The sequence below is a fragment of the Balaenoptera ricei genome, chromosome 5 (genome assembly GCF_028023285.1).
Source record: "Balaenoptera ricei isolate mBalRic1 chromosome 5, mBalRic1.hap2, whole genome shotgun sequence".
In the NCBI taxonomy this organism is placed as follows: Eukaryota; Metazoa; Chordata; class Mammalia; order Artiodactyla; family Balaenopteridae; genus Balaenoptera; species Balaenoptera ricei.
The window spans coordinates 75,903,373-75,930,842 of record NC_082643.1 but is presented as its reverse complement, the minus strand read 5'-3'; the positions used below and the strand labels follow the sequence as shown (position 1 = coordinate 75,930,842).

Sequence of the window (27,470 nt, the reverse complement as noted above, 5' to 3'; positions counted from 1 at the left end):
TTACATGCTATCTAGGTAATTAAAAGCTGAGAGATGAATAAGGACTATTTTAAACCAGGAAATTCCTCATATGCAAAGTAATTCATTATGCTGGTAAAATGGGCAACAGCACAACTTAGGAAAATCATATCACTAATGTGGTTTATTAATACCTTTCCTACAGGGGTGACACCAAAGGGTTCAACAAAGATTTTTATTGTTTTTCAGAGAGACTTTACTAACCTCAATCAAGAGATCTGAAATTCTGTAAAACACATGCTCGTTCCTTAACTTCAATTTCCTTCAGTAGTTTTATAGATCCCTCAGGCCAGGGAGAGCAGAACCAGATGCGCTTGGGAAGACTTTACAGTGTGTGTCTGCAACGCCGCGATACATTGAAAAGTTCTGCCGATACTAAGCTTCTGGTATTAATCGTGATATGAAATGATCCTTGATGTAGCTTGTTTTTCACTTTGTAATCTGGTATACTAATCATAGTGCCTAAAATATTTTCTTCTGGAAATTCAAAAAATACCCAGTAACATCATCTAGACAAGTCGAAAAAGCAGGCCAGCACATGTTTATATAACATAGCACTTCTCCCCAGGGCCTACCTTGCCCCATAAATTGTGGTACTGGTGTGAAAAAATACAAGTCAGGTCTGAAAAAAAAAAAAGGCCTTCTCTTAAATCACAACCATATTTGTGAGAGGAAAGGAAGACAGAGACAAATTTAAAGTTGCAGTCAAGCTTGTCACGCTCTTTTTTTTTTATTTGCCTTTCCTAAATAATTTCTTATTGTCGCATTTTCCACCTTTGTAGAATCCACTCTCCCCCTACCCTGATGTCATAATTCTTTTTTAATTGTTAAATAGTTCAGTCATTTGTGGTACAGGAATACTTGTTAATCATTATCATTTGAATCATTATTAGGGGCAGAGATGTAGAATTACTGTAGTGGAAACAAAACTATAGGAAGGAATGTTTCCCAAATGGCAACACCCTGCCCACCAACTGAGAACAGCCCTCCCTGGCTGCGTCTGGAGAGACTGCAGTCTGCCCTAAATGCTCAGATATCTGGGGGATGGATTTCTGGTAACTTCAGGCATGCAGAATGTGCTGAAGGAAGGGGGAAAGAAATGATGCCTGATTAGTGATACAGGCAGCTGAGCACAGCTGAAGATGGAAATATTACATGCAGATAACGGATGGCTTAGTTTACCAACCAGATGGAAGTAAGTACTTAGATTGGGGCACTGACACTAAAAGGAATTTATACCTTCAAAGTTGACAAGGCTGAGAGAAAAATGCAGAGGAATGGAAAGGTGAGAGAAGAAATGTAAAAACGACAGAGAACAGTGTGTATGGTGGTTAAGGGAAAAGACTGGCTGGGTTCCAACAGCAGCTCAGATACTTACAAGTTGTGTGACCTTGGGAAAATTATTTAACCACTCTGTGTCAGTGAAATGCGTAATAGGAACTACTTCACAGTGTTGTGTTAAATGCTCAGTGTTAAATGACTGAAGACATGAAAAGTACTTATGACAGTGACTGACCCTCAGTAAATGAGGCCCTGCTATCATCTGAGTGGCAACTGTACATTCTCTGATGATGTGGGATGATGGGGTTTTCAATTTCATAGTCATCATTGCCAGACTTAATATGAGATGTTAATTGTTTGATCCAATTTTCCTTCCCGGATAAGTTTTTCTTTCCTATCTCTGTCGGTTTTGAAAACATAATACCAGAAGAGGAGGGGCCCAATTCCAAACAGAGCTCCTAAAAGTGAGGAGCTCTCGGGAGTGGGTCTGAAATTGGGATAGATATTTGCTGATCTTGCATAGGTCCAACGACTCAAGGCAGGATCTTCAATGACCCCATGACAGCTGGGGTCATTGTACTGAAGCAGGTACTCCCGTTTAAGCCGGGATCTTACGACCAGCCACTCGGCTTGTGCCTTCCGCGTTTCCAGATATGTATATATATACATTTTTTAAAAAATGAGCTGGGTATTACATATGCTGATATTGCTATTAAGAGGACATGAGAGGCCAGGATACAACAAAGTGAGGCAGAATTTCTATAAGTGTGTTGAGGGAGTTAGGTGGGTGTTGAGAAGACAGAATTAAAAATCTTGGCACTATTAAAAAGAGACGGGAATGCTTTTATATCTGGCTAACTGAGGGAAATTGATCACGGCCCTGGGTATCCTGGGAAATAGCAGATAAATCAGGGAAATAAATGGAATGCAAGGAAAATGGCTGCAAGGAGAAAAGAAAGCATTCCCATCTGAGAGAAAGGAACAGGAATGGGCCCTGAAGAGAAAGTATTTAGTTACTCAAGATGTGAGAGCAACCAATGGGATTTGAGAAGGAAACCTGGGATGAATTCTCTGGGTCACCTGCTATTGCTCTGCTTATCACACAGGTTTGTGATATGGGTTTAAATGAAACAAAGAATGCCTGGTGCACAATAAATATTCCCTTCCCTCCCCCTCGTGGTGAGCAAGGATTTTCTTTCAACATATTGAGAGAAATGGCTCTGTCTTCAGATGGGGGCTACAAAGACAAATCAAGGACATAAATTGGAAATGACTGTAAAATCCTGATCTATGTATGAATATGTGTCCGAGCTGAATATAGAAGCATGAGATCCGTACCTGTAAGTTGCCTAACTTGTGTATAATTTGCACCCTGAGTTCCAGTTAACATTAACTAGAGCAGAATAGTCTGTGCCCTTCAACATTTAAGATACTCCTCTGGAGAGAACACAGTGGAGAGAAGTCCACAGAAAATCTGAATCCTAGGAGTTGGAAGCAACTTCGCAGGTGCAGATGAGCAAGGCTCTGCCGAGTAGGACTACTGCCCGATACTGGGGCTGGTTACATGAGACCAGCATTCTGTCCTGCTGCTGGAAAGCGCCACGTTGTGGAAATCTCTGGATGTTAGCAAGATGTTCTTATCTGAGCTGAACTCTGCCTCTGTGTCACCTCTACTCTATCATTTCTCATGTGTTTGTGCAAAACAAGCCGCAGACGTAGAGAGCGGACTTGAGGGCACGGGGAGGGGGAAGGGTAAGCTGGGATGAAGTGAGAGAGTGGCATGGACACATATACGCTACCGCATGTAAAATCGATAGCTAGTGGGAAGCAGCCCCATAGCACAGGGAGATCAGCTCGGTGCTTTGTGACCACCTAGAGGGGTGGGATAGGGAGGGTGGGAGGGAGACAGAAGAGGGAGGGGATATGGGGATATATGTATATGTATAGCTGCTTCACTTTGTTATACAGCAGAAACTAACACACCATTGTAAAGCAATTATACTCCAATAAAGATGTTAAAAAAAAAAAACAACAACAAGCAAGGAAAACAAACTTACTTCACGATCCTTTACTTAACATTTATGGGGCACTAGGAGCCTGACGCCATTATGTCAGAGCAACCAGTAAAGACACGAAGGGGCAGTGGACACGTGAGGAGGAGGGCGAGCATTCTGGCACAGCGGCTAGGGTGCAGAGGAGGAAGGAGGGAGGGAGACCAGGACCACCGACACGTCCACAGGGGGAAGGGACGTGGGGGAACCAGTGCTGTCAGGAAACAGAAAGCAGAGATTCCCTCATCCACACAAATCCTTGAAATACCTGCAACGAGGGGCAGTCCCTTCAGACTTCTCATTTCCAGATGATACACCGCAGAGTCCTTTGAATAACTATGATCAGAGGAGCACCGGGCAGTGTATAAGGTAGCTGACCCTGGGACCACACAGCTAAGTCAAAGCGTACCTCCATCACTTAGTACCAGTGGGGTACCAGATGAGGTACTTAACTTCTCTATGCCTCTGTTTTCTCACCTGTAAAACAGGTATGGTAACAAGTTTGCTGGGAGGATCCAGTGCGCTGAGGACAAGCACGTCCTGACGGTCATGGCCAACACGATGGCATCCACCTTGACTTCTTTTCCTCTCACTCCTCACGTCCAATCCGTCAGCAAATCCTATTAATGCTACCTTCAGTCTAGATTCAGACTCTGACCACTTTCACCACTGCCGCCCTCCTGGCCCAAGCCACCCTTACCTCTGGCCTGGGTTACTGCAATAATCTCCTAAGTGGTTCATAACACAGCAGTCATAGTGGTGCTGTGAAAACATAAGTCAGATCATGACACCCCTCTCTCAAGCCCCTCCAACGGCTCTTTATTTGACCAGGAGTAAAAGCCACAAGGCGCTATGGGAAACAATGGAAATCATGGTTCTCGGTTTCTCTTGCCTGCTGTGTTCTCTACAGCACTTACATCGGTCTATGTATTTCACTTAATTATTTTATTTGCCTGTCTCCTTCCAGTAGAAAGTTGAGAAGGTCATGGATTTTTGTGTATTTATTCACTAATGAATCCACAGTGCCTGACCCACAGAAGAATCTCAACAAATAATTGTTAAATCGATTGAATGAATGCACATCAAGTACTTAAAATGTTCAATATACCTTAGGTATTTTTGGTGTTATTTTTCCCAGATCTTGGTTGTCTTTTTGAAGAACTTCTCTATTGTGTCAATGCCTTTTAAAACCACACAGTACCTCATCCTCCAAAATATCACCTGAACCAGGATGGGGGGAATGGGGCTGCTATTTTCGGTCTTGCCTACCCATCTCTATTAATGCTGTACTAAGCTGGGCGCCCTTATTACGCCTTTAGACAACCCAAACATACAGACATATTTAATTATTTAGTTTTGGAAGGAACTGCTGCCAAACCAATACAGGAAAAAACTGGAGTCCTAGGGGTATGGTCCTTGGATTAGACACTCATGACCCTGGTGGTGGTGACAGAAAGTTGCCTTCACCACACCAGGAATGCTTTGGAATAGCGTTATGTTCTGGGGGATGCCTTGTGCTCTGTTTCATTACACGGATTACGTAAAACATGTCAGGTCTGGGAATGCTTATATTTGTACTTATCCTGGTGTTATTTACAACACTATATTACTACATGTAATATATAATAATATATATGTAAAGTATATTATAATAGTATATTGCTATAAAAGTTAACAGATGAACAGGTAAGTTTTATTCAGGATGGTTGGCCAATTATATATATACATATATATATACACACACACATACAGATATAACTATTGGCACATAAATTAATGTTTCACATATATGTATTTGGCTATATTCTTGACTGAAAAATAGAATTTTAAGATTAAAAAATGTAAATCTAAGGGTAGTTACTTCTTTCTGAAATTAATTGGATTGTAATAGAACTAGTGACTATGCACAATAAAAATGTTCAAAAATTGAGTACTGCCACAACATTTTTGGGTCCTAAAACCCTAGTGCCTAGGAAACAGTAAACGTAGACTATCTCTCCTTGGGAATGTGAGTGGCGTTCTTGTTATCTTCCTTTTTTGCAGTTGTTGTGAGGCTCATTTACACACACGTGCATACCAAGATGCTCTGCAAACAGTTAAGTACTACATAAATGTAAAGTATTATTCTTTTCTTTAAATACATTAAACAGATTTACATTTTGGACAAGCTAGCCAAGCCTACAGCTGAATTAATCCATTCCTCCTATTTCTGATGGAGCACCAGCTATTTAAACATTATATTCAAAGTATCAGTAGCAATAAAACAACAAGAAAAAGAAGCCCTGTTAGCACTTTGCACTGCACATGAAGTGAACAGAAATGTGATGGGGTACTGACATCCATTTCACTTTGAATTAAACACAGCATCACCGCAAATCTCAAGAGATGATATTAAGTTTTGTGTTTGGGTAATACCAGGAATTCTACAGGCAGGGGTAGAATTATATTTGGTTGGCTAAAAGCCAGTCAAACTTCACACTTGTCCTAGAAGTAGGTGGTCAAAAACTCTGTTCTTGTCTTCAAAGCGATTGGCTACAGCTGCTCAAACTATCTCGATTTCAAAATCTTTTGTGTCACTCATTTTGAAAATAAAATATTCGGACATGAGGTAAAATGAGGTCTAATGAAAAAGATATTAAGTTAGAATTGACCTTGGGGGAAAAGCAGGTCGAATCGGACAGCTCACGTCAAATAAAAACAAAGAATAGAATTGGAGTTTCCAAGTGGCATCAGCAGACATACACAGTCTTTGATTTTATTTCTTCACTAAAAAAGAACTCAAACCAAGGGAAGGAGAAGATGCATTCACAGCTTTCTCTCTGTTCTCCTCAAGATACATGCTGTAAATTTTCTCAAGTTCACAGTACATGTTTCAGAAGAAGCCTTCCCTTTGGGTGGAAGGAAGTACATGCTCCTTGATATGTCTGGTTTTGCTGTAATAGTATGTAATGCCTCTCTCTAATAAATTTAACCACAAAAATTTTTTTTTAATGTGCCTGCATTCTGCTAATTTATAAAAAGCAGGATGCTGTCAGATAAAATTTCATGAACATGATCTATAAACCAGACTGTCAAAAGTGAAAGGTACTCAGGCAGTACTTAGGGAAACAAATAATGGAAACCCCTGGAAAGGTTTCCTGTGACTGCAGGAAAACAATGTACTGTAACGGAGCTCACATTACCTTGATTTGCAAGTTACTGTGAGGTCACAGGAAATCCTGAAATGTTTTCCACATTTTCTTTTATACATTTTATGTCAAATTTCCTGCAATTGAAATCATACACCCTCCTACTGCTGGAATCTCTTCTGAACGAAAGGAGATCTTGTGACACTCCCCCACGAACACCTAATAACTCAGTTCCTACCAGTGTAACAAGAAAGTGACAGACAGAATTGAAAGCGGACCATGATAAGGCTGAAATGTCAGATATCCTAACTCTTTCAAAATGAAAACCAAACTGATGTCATTAAGACAACTCTAAAAGTGCATTTAATCTAGTGACAGTAGCCTTTTCTTTAGAATAAGAGATAACAAAAAAAAAAAAGACAGACTGTCCCAAGACATAAGCTCACCATTTCCCCAAATCTCTTGTTCAAAAAGTATGTGTGGATTGATGGTCTAATTTTAAAATGGCATCCTCTTTATGGATATTCTTAACATGATTCAAGCTCCTGACAACCACATTTTATTAACCCAGCTATGCTTACGAAAGGGTAAGTCAGATTTAAGTAAAATGTCCAAGTTTAAAATATTCTCTCCATTTTTATACTCACAGCTGTGGAGTTTAAAAATAGCTTTTAAAATTGACGAATACGATTTTAATATAAACCCAAGCCAAGTAATTATGGCTCATTAATGAATACCAATTTTTAGGGTTTGTTAGATCATGAGTTATTAGGATACATTACCTCTCCTGACATATCAGGGGCCATGGGGACAGCAGGCCACAGAGCTGAGTAGATTCCAAAAAACACCACCCAGAGTGCGATGCTGCCCCAGATCGCTATGTGGCTGAACTGTGAAGGAAGGGAATCTGAGTCAAAGGACTTTCAGGTAGATGGAGGACTCCCACACTGACGAAGCTTTCACACATTTCCTTATTAATTTTTTTTACTACATCCATAAAATATTATCTATGGCAATTATTAACTAAATAATTGCATGTTTTAATTGGATCTTTCATTAAACACTCATGTCTTCCACACGGGTTATAATGCTGGTGGTACTGGCATTTAGAACCGTTCCTTCTCTACCCGCTTTGGCAGGTCTCACCTTTCACTCTTATCTTTTTTATCCGCTACCATCTTTAAGCCTCCTTAGTTTTTGCTCCACATGCTCTCACTGAAAGATGCTAAGACACTTGTGTGAATATTAATCTCTGTGTTGATGACTGTCAAATCCAAATTTCTTGTGCCCATCTTTCCCTTGAGCATCTAACTTTCTTTTTATTTATTGGGTGGGTCTCTCTACCTGGATGTGAATATACTTCAATACTAACATATCTAAAATGGAACTTGTTTTATTCAGACTGGATATCTACAAATGTCTGAGGACAAATCTTTCTCTGATATTTTTGGCCTTCAGAATCATTTTCCAATGAGTTTTCTGCCAGTCTTGTGACACACTCTACTGAGAAAAGATTCCTAGTCAATAAGTTTGAAGGCTTCCTCCCTTCCAGGGATATTTACAATGTACAACAATATATTAAGGGCTCTTGAGAAGTCTTGTGGTAAATAAACTTAAGTTTTACTCAGTGTTTCCACACTACAGTCTCTAGTTCCCCCCAGTCTATTTCTGACTGCTTCCCCCCCAACCCCCAGTATAATTAACAACCTGTGGAACTAGGGTAAAGGGACACATGTAGTTAGAACGAAAAACAACAACAAAAATTAGTGACAACACATAAGTAAATGTGATATTCCTCGGTTGTGACTAAAGATTCTCTTACCCAGGTCCAATATGATGTCTCCAATCCAGCTTTCAAACACACAGTTATGACCACAAACTAAAACAGAAGGGAAATGTTATTTTATTTCATAAATATGATAGTTCATCAAATTGGACTGGTAGATGATTCACAGCTTGACTTGTACGTCCAACAAGCAAAGAAACAAGTGAGTTAGCTGGGTGGCCATGCTCACGGCCGGTTGGAAGTGCCATTTACAGCATCACATTCCCAGCTCCCTTCCCTGCCTTCTCCTCTCCCTCACTGGCTGACAGTCCAGCCATGAGCTTCTGAGCACGGGCCTGCCTACTTCTTGCGCAATTCATGAATAATGATGGAGAGTCATCTATAGTAATCTTGGGTTTCCAAGCCTGCTTTAATTTTATTTTTTATCAACTGTAGTACTTAAAGCCTCCATTTTCTAAATTTTAAAGATAAACTGTAAAAGTAATGTAACTGGATATTTAGAAATCTGAACACTTACTCTGTAACTTTACTTACCTGAAACCCTGCAGAGTAGAATGTAAGAGCCTGTTCCATCTCCATGCTGTACACACCCATTGTCACTGGTGCCCATGCTACTAATTCTAAAGTAGGGGGAGCCGGGTTTAAAGAACTGCCCTGTGTTTTCCATAGGATAGCATAACGGCTAAATGGAGTCAGACTATATTGGCCTGGAGTCAGACTATTTGTGCTCAAGACTCCATCATTTATTAACTGTTCTGATAAGGCACAAGGCAAATTACTTGACCTCTCTGTGTCTCAGCTCCTTCATCTGTAAACGGGGACTGATAAAAGCTTACGTACTCTATAGGTAAAACACCAAGAACAGTGCTTAGCACTGCAGCATTATCTATTATTACCTAGTTATAATCAAAAATATTAAATACTGTTAGTAGTCAAAGGAATTTGGGGCACTTTCAGTAGTTTGCTGGGATGGAAGTGTGACGCTTGCCTAGCACTGGTGATCAGTGGTGAGAGCTTCAAGGGCGCAGTCCTACTTTTGGGCACTGCAAGGGTCTGTACACAGTATTAGATGCTTTCCAGTGGCATCAGAAAGTCAGGACAAAGTGAAGCATTTGAGCTTTCTCAGCGGGATATCTAACAGCAATTTAGGATAAATATCTGTAGAAATAAAACTCGTTAAAATTTAAGTATTTAAGCTATATAAAAAATTCTAAAACAAGAGAGAGATTTTCACACAAAGTTAAAGAAACACTCTCTCTTAAGCCTTGGATACTTTAAAGTCCTTCGTAGACATCTATGCCATCTACTTTATTTCTAAACTTAGTCCATCAAGTATTATTTCTGTTTTGCACTCATGTTGTACGAGAACAAACCACTAGCCCCCGAAATGTGTTTTTCTTTTTCTTTTTTTTTTTTTTTACTACTTCATTGAGGTCAATGGAAAGGAGAGCCTCAATTTGCCAAAACCTTAATCCCTCTGTTACTTAATGGTCTTAACTTCCTATTATTCAGTTATTTAAACATCGTATTATAGTTTTTCCACCAACTGAGTCAGCCGTACCAATGGCCACTTAGTATTTAGGACAGCACACTGCCCCCTCTTGGGGGCCATGGAGAGGAAGGGACACTGGCTGGACAATTCAGAGTTTAAGGTTGGAATAAACTTTTATTAGAGACTAACTGTGTGACCTTGAGCATTTGCATCCAAGTGGAGCTTTTGACCTTAGAGGGAAAAATGGTTTTAAAACCTTTTTTTGGCTCTTTAATGGCAGGGTGCGGCTCACACTCAACTGTGCATCTTCCGTAAGTGTTCGACATAGTGACTTAACACAGCGAGGTCCATGCCTTGCGTGGGTTAAACGTCCCAAAAGAGTGGAGATTTCTCTCCCAACTTTATTTTCATTAAGTTCTAGAATAATTATTGGTTTAACACCCAAGTAGAATGGTACTATTTGCCATAAATTTAGGAAAGCAAAAAAATATGAACAAGGGCAGTAAAATAAAACTGAGGAAGAAGGGACAAGGAAGAGAAAAAGGGAAAGTGAGGCAATAAGCGTAAAGAAGGAATATTGAAAATAAGAGCAACCAAAGGCCTATAAAGTCAGTGAACCTAAATGACATTTTTATACCCTAATATAAAATAATCTCTTACCAGTCAAAACATCTCATTTCATTTTTAAGAGGAAATGTAAACAACCCTTAAATCCAGAAACGCACACATTTAAATTTGAAAACGAGCTCATATGAAAATTCAATTTTATATGCAAATGAGGCAAATGTTCCACACTCACAGTGTAAACGAAGTTTCCCAACAGCAGGTAATCAGAGGTCTTCCCACTTCCAAATACAGTACCTGCATGAAAAGAAGAGAGACTTGCTAGAACCGAAAATAACTGAGGTCCTTTCAGAATCCTTTCAAAGACAAGTCAATTTAGGAGTGCTGAACAAAAGAAGGGGAACCAAGAGCCATACAATGGAGCCAGAAACGAGGCTAATTTAACAAAACACTGTATGAAGAAGTCTCATAAAGTTGCTTAACATGGGTCACAAATGAAAATCAAATTTCCAACAGTCAACATGAAGAAGGAAACGGGACTTGTTAACCAATTCTCAGGGTTCGTGAGATTTAAAAAAAAAAAAAAAATCGTTCAAGTGGAGCTTAATGCTATGGGCAGTAAGACAGAAGGCATTCTGAACCCTTAATACAGAACTTTTTCACAGTATAGATGAGGGCTTTAGGGAGCCTTTTTACTATCTCTCCAAGTTGTTGGCACTGGACCAAAAAAGCAACTTACAGAGGGCTGGGGAGCACCAATATAATTCCAGGCACATGCCTCTTTGAGGATCTGGCTGAATTCAGGGGTACATCTAAAGGTATTTTGTTTTTCTAGCAATGACTAACAAACATGGCTTTAGATGAAGGGAGTGGTACTGACAAACCAAAATCACTGTTACTGATTAAAAAAAATCAAATAAAAAATTAAAAAATAACAATCATTTAATCATTGGTACCATTGAAAAATTTAAAACCCACGGTATGTGTCATACAGTATTTTACTTATGCACATATTTGACAATATTTATTCAAAGTCTAATATGGAAGTACAAAATATGTTAGAGTAAACTGAGAGGAGACACGGAGCATGGTGCTGGTATGAAGAAACAAGGAGAGCCAGGTGAGCTTTGGACATACAGACCAGGCGAGGTTCTGTTACAAGTTGTGTCATCTTGGTTTATTTATAATCAATCTCCATTGAATTCAGTTTCTTCACTTAAAAGATTGAGTGAAACTCCCTACTTTGGAGGAGCTTTGAAGTTACAATAAGTTAAATATATAAAGCACCCAGCCATGCTCCACAGTGTGACCCTGCCTCCCCTCTAAGGTTTTCAGATAAAAGTAGCCAGGAAGGGCTGCTTATGGGGCAGCCCAGAAACCTAGGAGACTACCTTTCTCTATGGAGTATCCCGTGATGAAGGACACAGGATCTGACGTGCTAACATGTCTTGTGGGTATGTTGTGGACAGACATAAATGTCTGCAATTAATCTGTGAACTTTCATAGAACCAAATTAACCAACTCAAATCTACAAAATAACTGAAAGCATCTTGTGATTACTTCTGGACTTCCATGCTTCTGCCATGTGGCACATTGGTTAGGTCCCTTAATCAATATAAGCAAGTTATCAAAAATAATCGTAGTTGGGTCCAACTAAACCTTCTAGTCATCACTGGTTTGTCATAAGCTGGAGATTCATTTCAAAATCGAATCGAGGAAAAAAGTTAAAAGCCTGTTGTTGCGTTTATCAGGTTTGGCATTTGGATGATTTAGGTAAATTATTCGTGCTAAAACTTTCCGGTCTCTGGACCCCTTTACACTCTTAAAAATAATTAAGAATCCCTCAAAGCTTTTGTTTATGTGGTTTATATCTACCAATATTTACCAAATTAGAAATTAAGACAGAAATCTGAAAAATTTGTATTGATTTACCTAACAGTAATATACCCTATATATGTAACAGATTTTAAAAACAGATTTTATGAAACGTAACTATTCTCCCAAACAAAAAAATTAGTGTGAAAATCGGCACTGTTTTACATTTTTACAATCTCTTTAATGTCTGGGTTAATAGAGTTGGATTCTCACATTGTTTTGGTTGATATATATGAGGGAAATCCAAATTCACAGAGAGCTGGAGTTATAAAGGAGAGAAGTATTTTAGTAATCTTTTCTAATAATTGTGGTTATTCCTTGATACTACTTTAAAACTCAAGAAGTTTCTTACAGTGGCGGAGATAGTTTCCTAAAGGTTAGTAGCAGTGTAGAATCTGAAACTGTTTTGGTGGGAAGCATGCTGTCGTGCATATAGAAGTAGAGATATACTGTTGTACACACAAAACTTACATAATGCTATAAACCCATGTTACAATAAAAAAAAAAATACACCTAACCTTAAAAAAAATCCATTGGTCCATTTTGCATTTTGAATGGATCTTTTACTTATGCACGATTCTGTAACCTCATGGAAGTAGCTGGCTCAGCTCACAACTCAAACAAGCCCCAAGACACTCTACCTTGATAAAGCTGCTGCATGTTGGTATGCAGCCGAAGTGCTTTACGCATACTTCCCATTTTGTCACACAGAATATTCATAAGATGTGTATCGAGTTTCAGGATTTAATAAAAGTATTAGGTTTACAGCTTCTTCAAGGGCATTCTTAAGTGAAATAGCTTTTTGGGGTTGTTTTTTTAACGTGGGTGCATGGCAGTAAAGAATGACTACTAATACAATTGTACCCCTGTTTGTATCAAGGTACCAGCAATTTTACCCACTATTCCTCTTGCATCAGCAATGAAAAAGACAAATAATGTCTTGATAATATAAAAAGTTTGAAACTATTAAATTTTGACCTCATTCATGGACCTGAAAAGGTCTTGAGTATTCTCAGGTGACCATATTTTGAGAAACGCTGAAGCAAGTGAATGAATGAATATTTAGCCGTACATTACATAGTTATTTCTATTTCTTCTGCACCCCATCCTTTCAAACGCTAAAGAAAACAAAAACTCTTTATGTAAAAATAAAAACAAGACAAAAAAAGCAGAATGTTAAAACACAATTTATGCTATATGTTATTATCTCTTAAGAAGAGAAAGCACATGTTCTCTGGACTTGGCTGGATTTGGGTTCCTCAGACAGCACCCCTTGCGAACTGGTTCTGCTGAGGCTGGCTGGCTTTGGCAGTTCCCCAGATAAATGCAAAGGGAGACTCGGGATCTGCTCTTCTGGGGCTGGAATTACTTAGGAATTCCTTTCAAACCCTGTCATTGCTGAAGTGTTTTGGATTGGTAAGGTGATTTGGAGGCCGCTTGGTTTGAGCTACTTTTGATATTAAGTTTCTCTTTTTTCTGATTTAGAACACTAAAATAGCAGTTTCATAGAGGGACATTCCTAGTTTTTCATACCTACATTGATTTTGCGTTATGAAAATAAACTACCTGGAGAACTTGTCTAAAGTTCTGTATCGTACCCTAGATTTCAACACCCTATGGCTCCCCTAAGTGAAAGCAATCCAAATGTCCATCAACTGATGAATGGATAAACAAAATGTGGTCTGTACATACAATGAAATATTATTCACCCATAAAAAGGAATGAAGTACTGATTAATGCCGCAACAAATATGAACTAAGGTCACATATTATGATTCCATTTATATGCAATGTCCAGAAAAGGCAAACCCACAGAGACAAAAATCAGTGGTTGCCAGGGGCTGGGGGAGGAGGAGGGGAAATGAGGAGTGACTGCTCATGGGAAGGGGGTGATGAAAATGTTCTGGCATCAGAAAGTGGGGACATTGGCACAATTCTGTGAATATACTAGAAACCACTGAATTGTACAATTTAAAAGGGTGAATTTTATGGTATGTAAATTTTATCTAAAAAAAAAAATGCCACTGTGACTCTCCTGGCCCACTGGGTCAATATTTTATATTTAATTAGATTTTCTTACCACACTTATTTCTATGGCCCAGAAAATGAGAAGTATTCACTGTTGGACTGTCAGAGTAGTTAATAAAGGAATGAGATGAAAATCTGCGACTAGGACATGAAAGTACTGCCTTCTCTGTGACACTCACACCCTCCCACTCATGCTCTCATGAACTTCTCCACAATGGACTGGGTGTTGACGGTGAGCCAGGCACTGCTCTAGGCACTACGAAAACAACAGTGAACTAAATGGACAGTTCCCTGCCCTTCTGGAGCTTTGATTCTAACAGAGGAGAATGATAGTTATAAAAAAAAAAAAAAGCAAATATATCACACCCGATAAGCAAGCACCATGAAGAGGATACAGGAGGACGGGGAGAGGGGGGCAGCCGGGGTGGGGTTGGTGGGTCTCTGAGGCAGGGTGATCCGGGAGGGCCTCTCCGAGCACAGACCCGAGGGCGGGAGGGAGAGAGCAGCTGGAACATCTGGTGAAGATGAAGAAGAGCACAACGGCCTGCGGGCTGGAGCGTGGTGAGGGGGAAAGCTGGCTGGGGAAGAAGGAGAGCCGGGTGTGGTTAGCCAAGGCTGGGGCTGTGGATTTCTTTCTAAATGTGATAGAGCCTGTGGGGTTTTGCGGAGGGAGGCACCTGGTCTGATTTATGTTTTACAAGGATCCCTCTGTAGGTGGGATAGAACATCTGGCACTGCATTTCATGGGCCAGCGTTAACTCACAGGCTGAGAGGACGGCCAGTACCTCTAAAGGACGCAAAGATCCTTGGGTGGAGGTGTCATGTTTGAAGTACTGTAGTTTGAGAGCTGAATGGTCAGCCATCTTCCTCAGGATCTCAGGGCAAGTTCTGCTCCGGACACAGTAGCACCAGCTTAAGCGTCCCAGGGACCTCTTTTCTAAAGTGGCTACTTAATCATTTTTATGTGTAGAGGAAATTCACCATAAGCCTATCTCTCAAAACTGACAGAATAACATCACCCCCTCAAAGCAAGCAGAGAAAAGTGTACACTCCAAGATGAACTTAAAAACATATTAAAAATCTCATTTAAAGCTCTGGCTCAAGTACTTGAAAGTACTAGCATGTCTTATCAGGTTCAGTATAAAGAGTTGATACAAGCCTCACAGGTATAATAAATAGATCACATAAAATATTAGCACTATTTTCTTCAAACTGTACATCAACAGAGGAAAAAAAAGAGCCCTAAAATTTAACTCTCTGCAAGTTTGGAAAACATGAGAAGTAGAGAAGAAAGGCTTTGCATATATTAAATCACTTTGCTCCCAAAGGAACAGTAAAAATCTTTAAAGTGTGTACAACGTTTAGATGCATGTATTTTAGGTTAAGGAAAAATACCATAACACAAAACACTGCTATAATTTTTAACGTATATTGACAATGAATTATTTTTCTAAACAAGTAAAAAGTCATCTCTTAGCATGCATATCCTTTCTACTTACCATACTGAAGGGCTTTTAGTGGAAACCAAAACAGAATAACTGAGTGGAAGAGGCCATTTAAACAATGAACCCAGAAAACCTGAGGGAAAACAAAAATCCATGAGAACCATTTGCGATAAACTAGCTCTGTGAACCCTGACCTTTCTTTTTATCTGTGAGCTAGATTCACAAAACGTGTTTCTCTCGGGCCACCACTGTGAATTAATAGAACTGACAGACACTTTCTGCCTCTTAGACCTTCATGGGTCATTTATTTATTTTTATGTTTCTCAAAATGTTTTTTCAGCTTCACTGAAATTTTTTCTACTTCTTAAAAACCAAGTATTAAAAGTTTAAATTTCTGCCTGAAAAAGAAAATAAAATTTCAAATAACTGTAGACCGTGAAATTCTTTAAGTGGGACTATTTTCATAATTCCAGAAGAATAGACTTTTGAAAAGATTGTAATTTAGTGAAATCCCTACTTTCTCTTTTCCATGTGCAATAAAAGTGTAAACTTTTTAATGGTAAGGATATAGTGCATTCTCTCTCTCTCTCTCCCTCCACACACATACACACACACACAAAAAATAGCAAGTGTAACACTTAAGTTGTATAATTCCTTAAAGCAAAGCATTTTCACTAGGACCGAAGTAATAAAAGACTTTCATAATTTTTAAACACCTGTCAACATCAAACTTCATACAATTATAACGTCATTTAATTGTTATTGCTTTCTCATCTATTGTATTTTAAGAACAAGAAAGCAAGTATCACTGATCTTTTCTTTGTAATATGGATGTGAAAGATTAAGTTATAGAAAAACTGTTTAGAACTCTTATGGCCCTTTGAATGGTTGCAGTTTTGTCATTCAAAATTGCTTCTTGCAAACAAAACCTATGCTAAATAAAATAGGCATGTATTAACAGTTTTAAGCTGTTCAAACAACAGAAATTAAGTTGCCTGCCTCCCAAAATTTTCCACTGTGATCTCAACCTCCTTTGTTAGTTCACCCAGCCACACCGGGTTGTATGATCCAATTTACGCTCCAATACATTACACATTTGAACTTGTGTTACTCATTAACCTTTGTCTCTTCTCCTCACTATGTCATTACTGCAAGTTTTTATTTGACAGAAAGCACAGGTGGGTGCAAGAAAAATTAGTTCTACTTTTCCATTTTCCTGACTGATACTTATTGTCACATGTTAATCCTTTAACCCCTGTCATGACCTCAGAACCTCCGACCCTTTTTACCATAACAAACGTAATCATCATCATTCAGGGCAACAGTGCTTCTACATTGGGGACCCGCAGCAATTGCTGTGTATACAAATATGCATTTTGTAACCATGTGTCCCTGAATTTTAAAATGTTCATATGGGATTTATTCAAATAATTTTCACTGAAATCATTAGAAAAAACCATAAACCCTATAAAAATTGTTGGCATCTTGTGTATCTATAAATATTTAAATGAATACTGGAGTTGTAGAATCTATTTGGGTTGATCTGGTGACTTTTCTAAATGCATGGGCTTTGCAGACAGTGAAATACTTTGTATACAACAAAAGAATAGCAAAAAGTACAAGGAAGGATGCTCACACATAAAACTATATATGACCTGCTACACCTTTTCACTAGCCACAAAGCTGTTTCCAAGTCGCCATATGCAAAGGGCATGAAAGGATGTGACTTTCTAGAAGAGTTTTTTTTTTAAATAAATAAATAAATTTATTTATTTATTTATTTATTTATTTTTGGCTGCGTTGGGTCTTCATTGCTGCACGCGGGCTTTCTCTAGTTGTGGTGAGCAGGGGCTACTCTGCGGTGCGCGGGCTTCTCATTGTGGTGGCTTTTCTTGTTGCAGAGCACGGGCTCTAGGCACACGGGCTTCAGCAGTTGCAGCATGTGGACTCAGTAGCTGTGGCTCACAGGCTCTAGAGCGCAGGCTCTGTGGTTGTGGTGCACAGGGCTTAGTTGCTCCGTGGCATGTGGGATCTTCCCAGACCAGGGCTCGAAACCGTGTCCCCTGCATTGGCAGGCGGATTCTTAACCACTGCGCCACCAGGGAAGCCCCTCTAGGGGTGGTTTTGGGTAATCCTGTGAGGATCAGTTTATGTTTATAAGCAACAGTACCATGGCCAAGGTAGTGGCTGGGAAGTTAACTCTTGAGAGAGCACCGTGGAGCCTGAGCTACGGGAGATGGGGAAGTGTGACTGAGGTTGATGTAACTGCCTGGGTCGGTGAGGATTACTGTTAGCATGCCAGTAGGCCTGGAACCTTCCCAGCTCTCAGATTACATTTTCAAGGAAACAAGAGCTCATGGTCCATTGTATCTGCCCTGATATGGCTTTCCGTCACTTGAAAATACTCACCATAGGTAATGAAAAACATTACAGCAAGGCAGTGGAATTTAACACAAACTGGACATCAAAATTAAATTTTAAAGAATCAAAAAATAAAACATTTAAAAATAAGAGCATAGACATTGCATATTATAAATAGCAATGGTTTTAAGAGACCACTAAAAATACTTTTTAGAACCAATGGTGTAAGTCAAAGAACGCTTTAGTTTTTTTTTTTTTTTTTAATTTAACCAAATTCAGTTGTTTAAAACCATGCCCTCAAGTTGTATGCATCTGCACACCTGGACACACTGTGCACAGTGCATTCTTCAAGACCTCATCTCAGAAGATGAATAACATCCTGGTGATAAACTTAACATCATCATTTACTGTAGGAGGTTAGAGGCACTGACACACCTGTTTCACTCTATTCCCTTGATATACTGAGTACAAATGTCATTTGAGAATTTTACGAAATAATAAATATTTAAAATATCCTACATTAATTTCCTAAATTCAGAACACTGAATTTAGGTTACATGTAATTATTAGTAACATAACATGCATAGCATAATAAACATGCACTATATTGACTGGGAAAAAATTCTGTGAAGGTGTATTTGATACTTTTATTATCGTTTCAAAACGGCATCCACCTTGACTGTTATAAAATTAAAAAAAATTTTTTCCTCCCTCACACTGGATAGAAACACGAATTACTAACATACCAGTGGAAACATTTTAGAATAAATAACTGCAGGAAAGTAAACTCTTCAGGAAATTAGATATTTTTGTTGCTGAGATGAAGAAATACCATGGACCACAAAGATGACAGGAGCCCATGGCTTGTTATGTAGGACATAAACCCGGAATATGATTTTAGATAAAGTGTTGGATATTTAATCTTGTATTAAATTTTATGTCTTGGAAATACTGAGTATTATGGCTGAGTTATCTACCAGAGACTATATTTTCAATGCCCAATACAAACAACCTAATATTCCAATAAGGACAAGGTTATTCCACAAAACAGAAAATTAGAAAAGAATGATATATTACCTCTCACCACTTTATATGTGTAAGGACAGTCCTTGTCCTGCAGTACTGACCCCTGTGAGGAGTGACCATTGCCCCAGAACACTGTAAAGACAGAAAGTCAGAGGGCCCAAGGGGCACCTCTTCTGCCTGCTAGACCCAGTTTACTGCTGCCTGGCAAACCCCAGTGAATTGTGGCTATAGTTCAAATTTATAGCAAAACAAAACAAAGCAACTTCTCAGTCCATATCAGAACCCTAAGCAAATCTGACCTGCCATGGTCAGGACCCTGGAGTTGTTTCCTTGGCTTTAGAAGATCCAATGCCCCAAGCAATTGGAGCAGTAAAGCAAGTCCCACCAGGGCACTGGTTCCTACCTTGGTGTTGAAGTCCAGGGCATTCTGAGATGTTTTGTATAATTCAGGATACTTCAACATATTCTCTTTTCTGCATGATCTCTCAAATATTCCCAGAGTTAAGGGTGGCATTGCTGTAAACATCTAAAGTGCACAAACTCGTCATTATACCAGGCAGCCAAATGGAGGGTGAACGTCTATCTCAAAGTATTCAATAGAACAGGAATAATAAAAAGTCCTAAACTTACCACGTTATAAAGACCTATGCACCATCTCTCAAAGAGGATCTGTCCAGAAAAGCCATTAACGAAGGCAAACCAGATCTAGGAAGAAAACAATCCCAAACCCCCCAAATTAGAACACAAAAACCATAAATTCGTTGCTTAGAATCTGCTGTATACTCAACCACTGCATAAAAGCCTCACTGACATAGTATTTTCACGACTCTCTTGAAAGTGGCATTTTTTTGGTTTGCTTTTTAATTTGAAGGGATTCTTTCGTAAGGTCTTTGCTATTTAAGTCAGAATTGGTTCCACTTGTTGAATCAAAAAAGAACTATATCAATGGGCAATCACAGACTTTAAAAAAAATTAGATATAACCTTGTTTCCTAAAAGGCACTTTAGAGAATATATTTTATGCAATTAAAATTTTAGAGCTTTAATTCCCTTTTAAAATATCTACCTTCTGATAGCTATTTAAAGATTATTGTTGTTTTCATTATAATTAAAAATTTGTTTATTTAGAAAATAAAAGTTTCCTATAATAATACCATCACCATTTATTTTCTTCCACTTTGGTTGTATTCATGTAGTAGTTCATTTATATATATTCATAGATTTATCTTACTGGAAAGCTATATATAGTGTCATGTCCTGCTCCTCTCCTTAACATTATATAATACACATTTTTCTTAAGTTGTTACATGTCCTTTAAAATGATGTTAATGGACATATATCCCCTACAGTGTGGCTATAACTGTTTTAGCTTGCTTCTGGATATTTAGCTTGCTTCTGGTTTTTGCTATTATACATAATTCTGAACTGAATATTCTTGTACAGAAATCCTAAACATCTCTTTCTTAGGATGAATTATTTTTTAATAAAAATAGCTTTATTGAGGTATAACTGACATACAAAAATGACACACATTTAATGTATACAATTTGGTGAGTTTGGGCATATGCATGCATGCGTGCATGAAACCATCACCTAATCAAGGTAACAGACATATCTATCACCTCCAAAATTTCCTCATGTCCTTTTTTCTTTTTCCTTTTAGGATGAATTCTTAGAAGTAGAATTAATGGGTCAAAGAACATAACTTTTTTTTTTTTATGGTTCTTGATAATTATAGCCATCAGAATGCAAAATTTGAATTTATATATTAAAAATATATATTTTAATATAATAAATGTGCTTCTTTATATAAAAATATTTTGTAGCTTAAATTTATGCTTTGATTAAAAACAAATCTTTAATAGAGCAACACGTTCTTATACATTTTGCAGTTCTCTTAAAAACAGAAAGCTTAACTTTGGCTACAAAATTAAGGGGCAGTATAGGGAAACTTTCTCCAGCATGTTTAAGACAAATGGAAAATTAAAGTGAATATCAGTAAATCAATAATCTCCGAATTATTTTTTTAAAAAGCAGACATAAAATGTAATTAAAAATCACATTCATCTGGAAGAGTAAAATGTCTGGTCCAACAATGAGATTACATAAACACAAACACAAAGCCAAAACATAACAACAACAACCGAAAACCAGTTAGGGGACAGCGGTCTGGACATGCCGGTCAAGTGAATTTTTGAATTGGAGTTGCAGGGACTTTGCTACACTTCACGTTTCATTTAACCTCATTACGGAAGCATGAACTGCTACAAATTCACCATTTATCAGTATGTACCCAGGCTGGCCTCCCTATGAACAGTTTCTGTACCCACATTGATCTTTTTCCTTTTTATAGCGGAAAGGAATGACTGAGTGTATATAAAAACCAGTGTCGGCTTCATGAGATGGAAAAGAGAACAAAGTAGCAATAGCACATGAAAAATAAGTCCAAATTGTGTTAGGCTTGTAACACACATTAACAACAAAAAGAACAGAAGCGTAGAAATCAGAGGCAAATCTGAAATTCTTACTTGCTTTGCTACATATATTTACAGAAAAAATTTGAACATGTGCCCTCTGCTAGGAGCCAGATCACTCACTGCTACACGCAAACTTTAAAAGAACTTAGCATCGTCACATGAAGTTAAATTTATTCCTTGGGGTGCTGCTGACTTTAAACTTTTTTTTTTTTTTTTTTTAAAGCATTAAGTAGACACAAATTGACAAGACAGACTTCAATGCTATCTATTGTGTTTTCACACTTGGCCTTTTTGAGATGTGGATTATGTAAATACATATTTGTGATGCTCTGGGTGATGGTAATGTTCTCCCCGAAGGCGACTGTGATCTATTGTGGTATTCAGATTTCTTAGGATATGATGGTAATATAAAGAATTTTTAAACACAAACTTTCAGTTATGGCCTTAGTAGTCTAAGAAGATACAGTCTAATCTTCATTGGTCTGAAGAAAGCCAAAGCTGCATGCGTACCAAATTCCTCTAATGGACATGATTTGGCTCAAAGCTTATAGTTATAAATGCATTTGTAATCATCAATACTGCATAATAGGAGAAATTTATGTTAATAAATGAGTGTGTTAATGAACATTTGTAAATGTGAATGGCCTCCTGGCCTCTTTGTATGTAACTTTCCGTGCTGATTAAAACACCACTACGAGCTTGAAATTTAGGAATCTCCCTCAAATCAATGGATATTTACATAACGTTTCCAGTTCAAAATAACTTGCAAATAAACCAGCATGCTCGCGGTCCAAGTTTATTTTAAAATGCACCACTTGAAGGCTTTATGAGAGAAATGCAGACATTTTTAAGTGGAAAGCTATCAACACATTTTTACCGTTTCATTTTTCCTACTGAAAGGTATGTGAGCATGTTTCTAGAAAGACTCTTCCTGCACTTTAGAAAGTTAATATTCTAATTTCTTTTTTTAAAAAAGGAGAAATGACTAGATAGGAGTTGATCCTTCCAATATAGTACACATCTTCATACAAACATTTTGGCATTGAAGTTTACATATTTTAAAGGAAAAGAGGTTTTTTAACAGTGAAGAAGTCTACCAGAAGGCTGATTTCAAGTTAGTCTGAGATTTGTAGTTAAAAGATATATTAGAAATGCATCCCATACTTAATAAAACAACACCTAAATTACTATAAACACATAAAAGTCCCTCCTTTGACTCAACAAAACCATGGATGCAGAAAGAAAACATCAGCCCCTCTGGGGAGGTATCTAAATTATTTAAAGTCACAGGAAATCCATATCCCAGCACAACTTGCTGGGAAAGTATCACCTCATTGACTTTAATCAAAGCTTCTGGAAATTAGAAACGCTACATTGCTTTGGGATCTTGCTGGAAAACCTGGATGTGACTGATTATTTGGAAGAAAAGGTCTTATTTTGCTAGGAAGGAGTCAGATGTTTCAGAGAAATTGAAAAAAAAAAATCTCTTTAGAAAATGTCAGTAATTTCAGTGAACACCTAGGGTTGCTGCTGGGCGGCCACCATAAGCAAGTGCTTTATACTGCCACCTGCCAAATCTGTATTTATTTGTTTGACTGTAATTTATGGCAACGGAGTAGCTAGATAGTGACATTCCTGGCAGTATGGCGATGGCAAAAGCAGTTCTTGCAGATAATCTATAAAACCCGTAGCATTCCATACCATTCCTTTATTAGCAAGGAAACTTCAGACCTGCCTGTCCTGGTATTATTTTCTAATTTCCATGTCCTAGTAGAGGCGTGGCAGTTAAAACTTCACAGACATTTCCCCGATGGAGCATTTCTGCATATTAAACAGCAGCTTACAAATAGTCAGTGAGTATTCTGCTCCCACGCCTGAACAGCACAAAAAACTGAAAGGGGAGATTCGAGACTGGCAGTTGTCCTCACTAGAGACATTCAATGATGTGTTTTCTGTCTATTCATTCACAGTATTGACATGAGCCATTAACATCTGCAGAACTTGTTTTAGCTGGCAAAAGTTGGGTATCTGGGAATTGATTTAAGAGGTCAATTCATTTCCAAAATAGTTGAATTATATTCAAAATACATTTCCATAAACTGTTAAAAGAAAAATAACTTATGAGATTTCCAGTAAAGTTTAGGACTTACTTCCCTTTCAACATGTAAAGAATCTGATCAGTGTTAAATATCTCTCGAAGAGGCTTTAAATTCAAAGCCTAGTAAAATTTAGGGCTAATCAACCACAAATCACATAACTCTGGATTTGAAACAGAGCATGCAGATTTAGTTTTTCATTTGAGCTTAATATCTTTTATTTCTCCCATTAGACATAATTTTGACCACTTCATTGTTGATTGTCAAATAGATTTAAGAAGTGGCAAGTTGAGTACTCATTTCTTTTTACAAAATTAATATTTTGTAAGCAGATTTACTGCTGCCAGTGGCTTTAAACTCCTTGTACCTTCAAGAGTATATGCAAATAAACTGTATAAATTGATATTCTTTTGAATGTCAATGTTTTGGGATGAGAAGAAAATATAACTAGAAAAGTTAGGACTATAGGGGAGACTGGGAATTACAAATAATTATATTAGAAAATAATCACAAATTTATATAAACAAAAAGAATATTTTGTGTGATCTCATAAGCTATTTTGGAAGTGCATTTTGCTTCAAAACACAGACTATTCCAGACCAAATTCAGCAGTAATGAACAATAAGTAAATTAATAGATTATCTTATTTATGTTTCCAAGTATTTAAAGTGTTTATTTTATCTAATGGGTTGCAACCTAATTATAGATTTTTAGTGACCAATAAATAAAACTACCTGCACACTTCAAAACTAAGTTTTATTTTTATTAGTCTGACTCATAATAAGAACTATGCTCAATCAACATTTTGCTAAGGAGATAAACATTCAGACAGAGGCATAAAGAACAGCTGAAGCAAATATACAGCAGTTCCCAACTAATGTATCAATAGGGGAAATGTGGAGTCTACTGATTGTTTTGTTTATGGTGTTACTTCTGCGGTGTGAAGTATGGGATATTATTTCCACATGGCATATGGTTAGGTGGTGTCTCTTCTGATAGATGTGTAGAAACAGTCAACAGAGTAGAGGGCAAGGTGGCATAAACAAACATCTGTAAGGGACCCTAGGGCAGATTTATGAGGGTGTAGGCAGGTCCTCTGACACTGGAAGATGGAGGGTTTTCTTAACAAGCTATGGAGAGCTCATTGTCATGCTTTGTGAAGCTGCAAGAGGAGCAAGAAACTGGTAACACCTAGAGTTTAAGTATTACAAATATAGCTTCTGATGATAAAATGGTCATATGTTAAAAAAAAAAAAAGATAAATAACTTATTTATCACATCCTGAGTGTTCAGTTTACTTATTCATCTACTGGTGCTGTGCTCTCCAGGGGGGTAGCCACTGGCCATGTGGCTCGTGAACACTGGAAATGTGATTAGTCCAAACTGAGATATACTGCATGTGTAAAATACACACCAGATTGTGAACACTTAGTATGAAGAAAAGAATGTGAAATATTGCATTAATAATTTTTTATAGTGATTCCATGTTGAAATAATACTATTGAGTATACCGAGTTAAATGAAATATAATTTAAAATTAATTTGGGCTTTAATTTTGACTTGTTGTTAATGTGGTTCCCAGAAAATGTAAAATTACACATGTGGCTTGTTTTACATTTCTATTGGCAAGCTTCTGGAGGCTAGGAACCTTGCTTGATTTACTTCGTACTTGGTGAACTAAGCCTGGTGCCTGGCATCCAGCAGGTACTGCAAAAATATTTGCAGAACAAAATGCATCCTCTTAAAAGTGATATTCCTGACCCAGGTTAACTTTTCATGTTAAAAAATGATGTTATATTTGCTACATGAAAAGGAATATAGAAATTCCTTTGGCACAGGAACTGAATTATTCTGATAATTCTTAGACAAACTCCTCATTATCTAGACTCTTTTTACCTACCAAACTCAGAAACCAAAACAGACCCGAGGGGCTTCCCTGGTAGCGCAGTGGTTGAGAATCTGCCTGCCAATGCAGGGGACACGGGTTCGAGCCCTGGTCTGGGAAGATCCCACGTGCCGCGGAGCAACTGGGCCCGTGAGCCACAATTACTGAGCCTGCGCGTCTGGAGCCTGTGCTCCGCAACAAGAGAGGCCGCGATAACGTGAGGCCCGCGCACCGCGATGAAGAGTGGACCCCACTTGCCGCAACTAGAGAAAGCCCTCGCACAGAAACGAAGATCCAACACAGCCTTAAAAATAAAAAAAAAAACAAAAAACAAAAAACAAAAAACAAAAAAACAGACCCGAACAGCCAGAATACTTGTATATAATTATGTAAGTCTGAAACATAATAAGAACTACAAGATGACCAATATTAGCAAAACTACCTGTGTATTTTTCCTGATTAGACCCCTTAGTAGAACTGATAGCCTCAGTTTTATGTCCACTATTCCCTTCCTTTTCTTTTTAAACACAGTTTTGCTTGTGTACATCCCTAAACAGTGTACTGACTTCTCTCGTATGTTTTTGAACTTTATAAAAAAAAATGCTACATAGTTTGTAGTCTTTTAAAAGCCGAACACATTACTTCATTAGCAATTGTAATTCATCATTTCTTACCAAAGCAATATAATGTTTTTAGCCACAATTCCAACATTATTCTCCATGGCTGACGAACTTTTTGTTTTAACATATTTAGAAGTTATAAAAAGTGGGCAAATGAAGGATTAATTAAAGGGATAAGGAAATGTCTTCACAAAAAAAAGTTTCAAATATATATGCAAATGACAAGGATTTTTAAACTGAACTTGGGATTACCTCAATAATATAGAGGACTATATTCTTGTAGAAGCAGTACAAAATGCACTTGGAGACTCTGTTATAGTTCCAGGCACCATGAACCATCAACAAATTCTTCAAATATTTGAACTAAAATAAGAATGGAAAAAAAATTAGTATTTTCCTCTTCATAGTGTCAGTTGACAAACTGTGTGTTTTACAGAAATGATGCTTTACCTGAGCTATGGAGTAGTCAGAAGAATTAGCTGCCTGAAGGCCTTCATTGCCACTTATTCCAACTCCAACATGTGCCGTCTGTATCATGCTGACGTCATTTGCTCCATCGCCAATGGCAAGTGTTATGACTTTAACTTGTTTCTTAACCATCTCAACAACTTCAGATTTTTGAAGAGGAGAAACCCTTAAATTAGAACAAATTATTAATTAATTTTGTTTTTTGAAAAAAGGAATTTTAAGATGTCACTGTCTTGAAGCATAAAAGCAGCAGAAGAGACAAATGAATAGGTCTCTAAAGAATCATCGCGGAGAAGTCTTAGGTTTACAGATGTTTAGTTCTCTGTTAGCCTGGTTTGCCACTTTAAGGGAAAAATAAAGGCTTGGAAACAAACCTCTAGGTGACAGATAGAAGCTACAATGCCTTGTTAAGTACTAGTTTACCAGAATGTGTGCATAAATTTGTTTTAAAAAATGACATTTGAGGGCTTCCCTGGTGGCGCAGTGGTTGAGAATCTGCCTGCTAATGCAGGGGACACAGGTTCGAGCCCTGGTCTGGGAAGATCCCATGTGCCGCAGAGCGGCTGGGCCCGTGAGCCACAATTGCTGAGCCTGCGCGTCTGGAGCCTGTGCTCCGCAACAAGAGAGACCCGCGCATCGCGATGAAGAGTGACCCTTGCTGGCCACAACTAGAGAAGGCCCTCGCACAGAAACGAAGACCTAACACAGCCATAAAATAAAATAAATAAATAAATAAATAAAAATTAAAAAAAAAAATGACATTTGAGTTCAGATATTCCATTACTTCCTAACAAACAATATCAGAACTTCTAATTCTTCATTTTTGAAGAAAAAGAAAGCCAGAAAGGCTGTTGAATGGTAGTCCAAACAC

At 38.0% G+C, this 27,470-nt stretch overlaps 1 protein-coding gene across 4 annotated transcripts in view; it reads right to left on the bottom strand.

The window, feature by feature from the left end:
- ATP8A1 (ATPase phospholipid transporting 8A1) overlaps positions 1 to 27,470 on the bottom strand; it is a 239,586-nt gene that overhangs the window by 28,595 nt on the left and 183,521 nt on the right. For 3 of the 4 annotated variants that reach the window (XM_059923073.1, XM_059923074.1, XM_059923072.1), the window contains 8 exons: positions 26,582 to 26,765; positions 26,384 to 26,494; positions 19,685 to 19,759; positions 19,458 to 19,580; positions 15,722 to 15,800; positions 10,556 to 10,617; positions 8,301 to 8,357; positions 7,261 to 7,368 (listed from right to left, as the gene is read on the bottom strand). In XM_059923073.1, coding sequence (XP_059779056.1) covers positions 7,261 to 7,368; positions 8,301 to 8,357; positions 10,556 to 10,617; positions 15,722 to 15,800; positions 19,458 to 19,580; positions 19,685 to 19,759; positions 26,384 to 26,494; positions 26,582 to 26,765 — 799 coding nt within the window. The remainder of the gene's footprint in view (positions 1 to 7,260; positions 7,369 to 8,300; positions 8,358 to 10,555; positions 10,618 to 15,721; positions 15,801 to 19,457; positions 19,581 to 19,684; positions 19,760 to 26,383; positions 26,495 to 26,581; positions 26,766 to 27,470) is intronic. The other variant, XM_059923075.1, reaches the window with a different exon arrangement.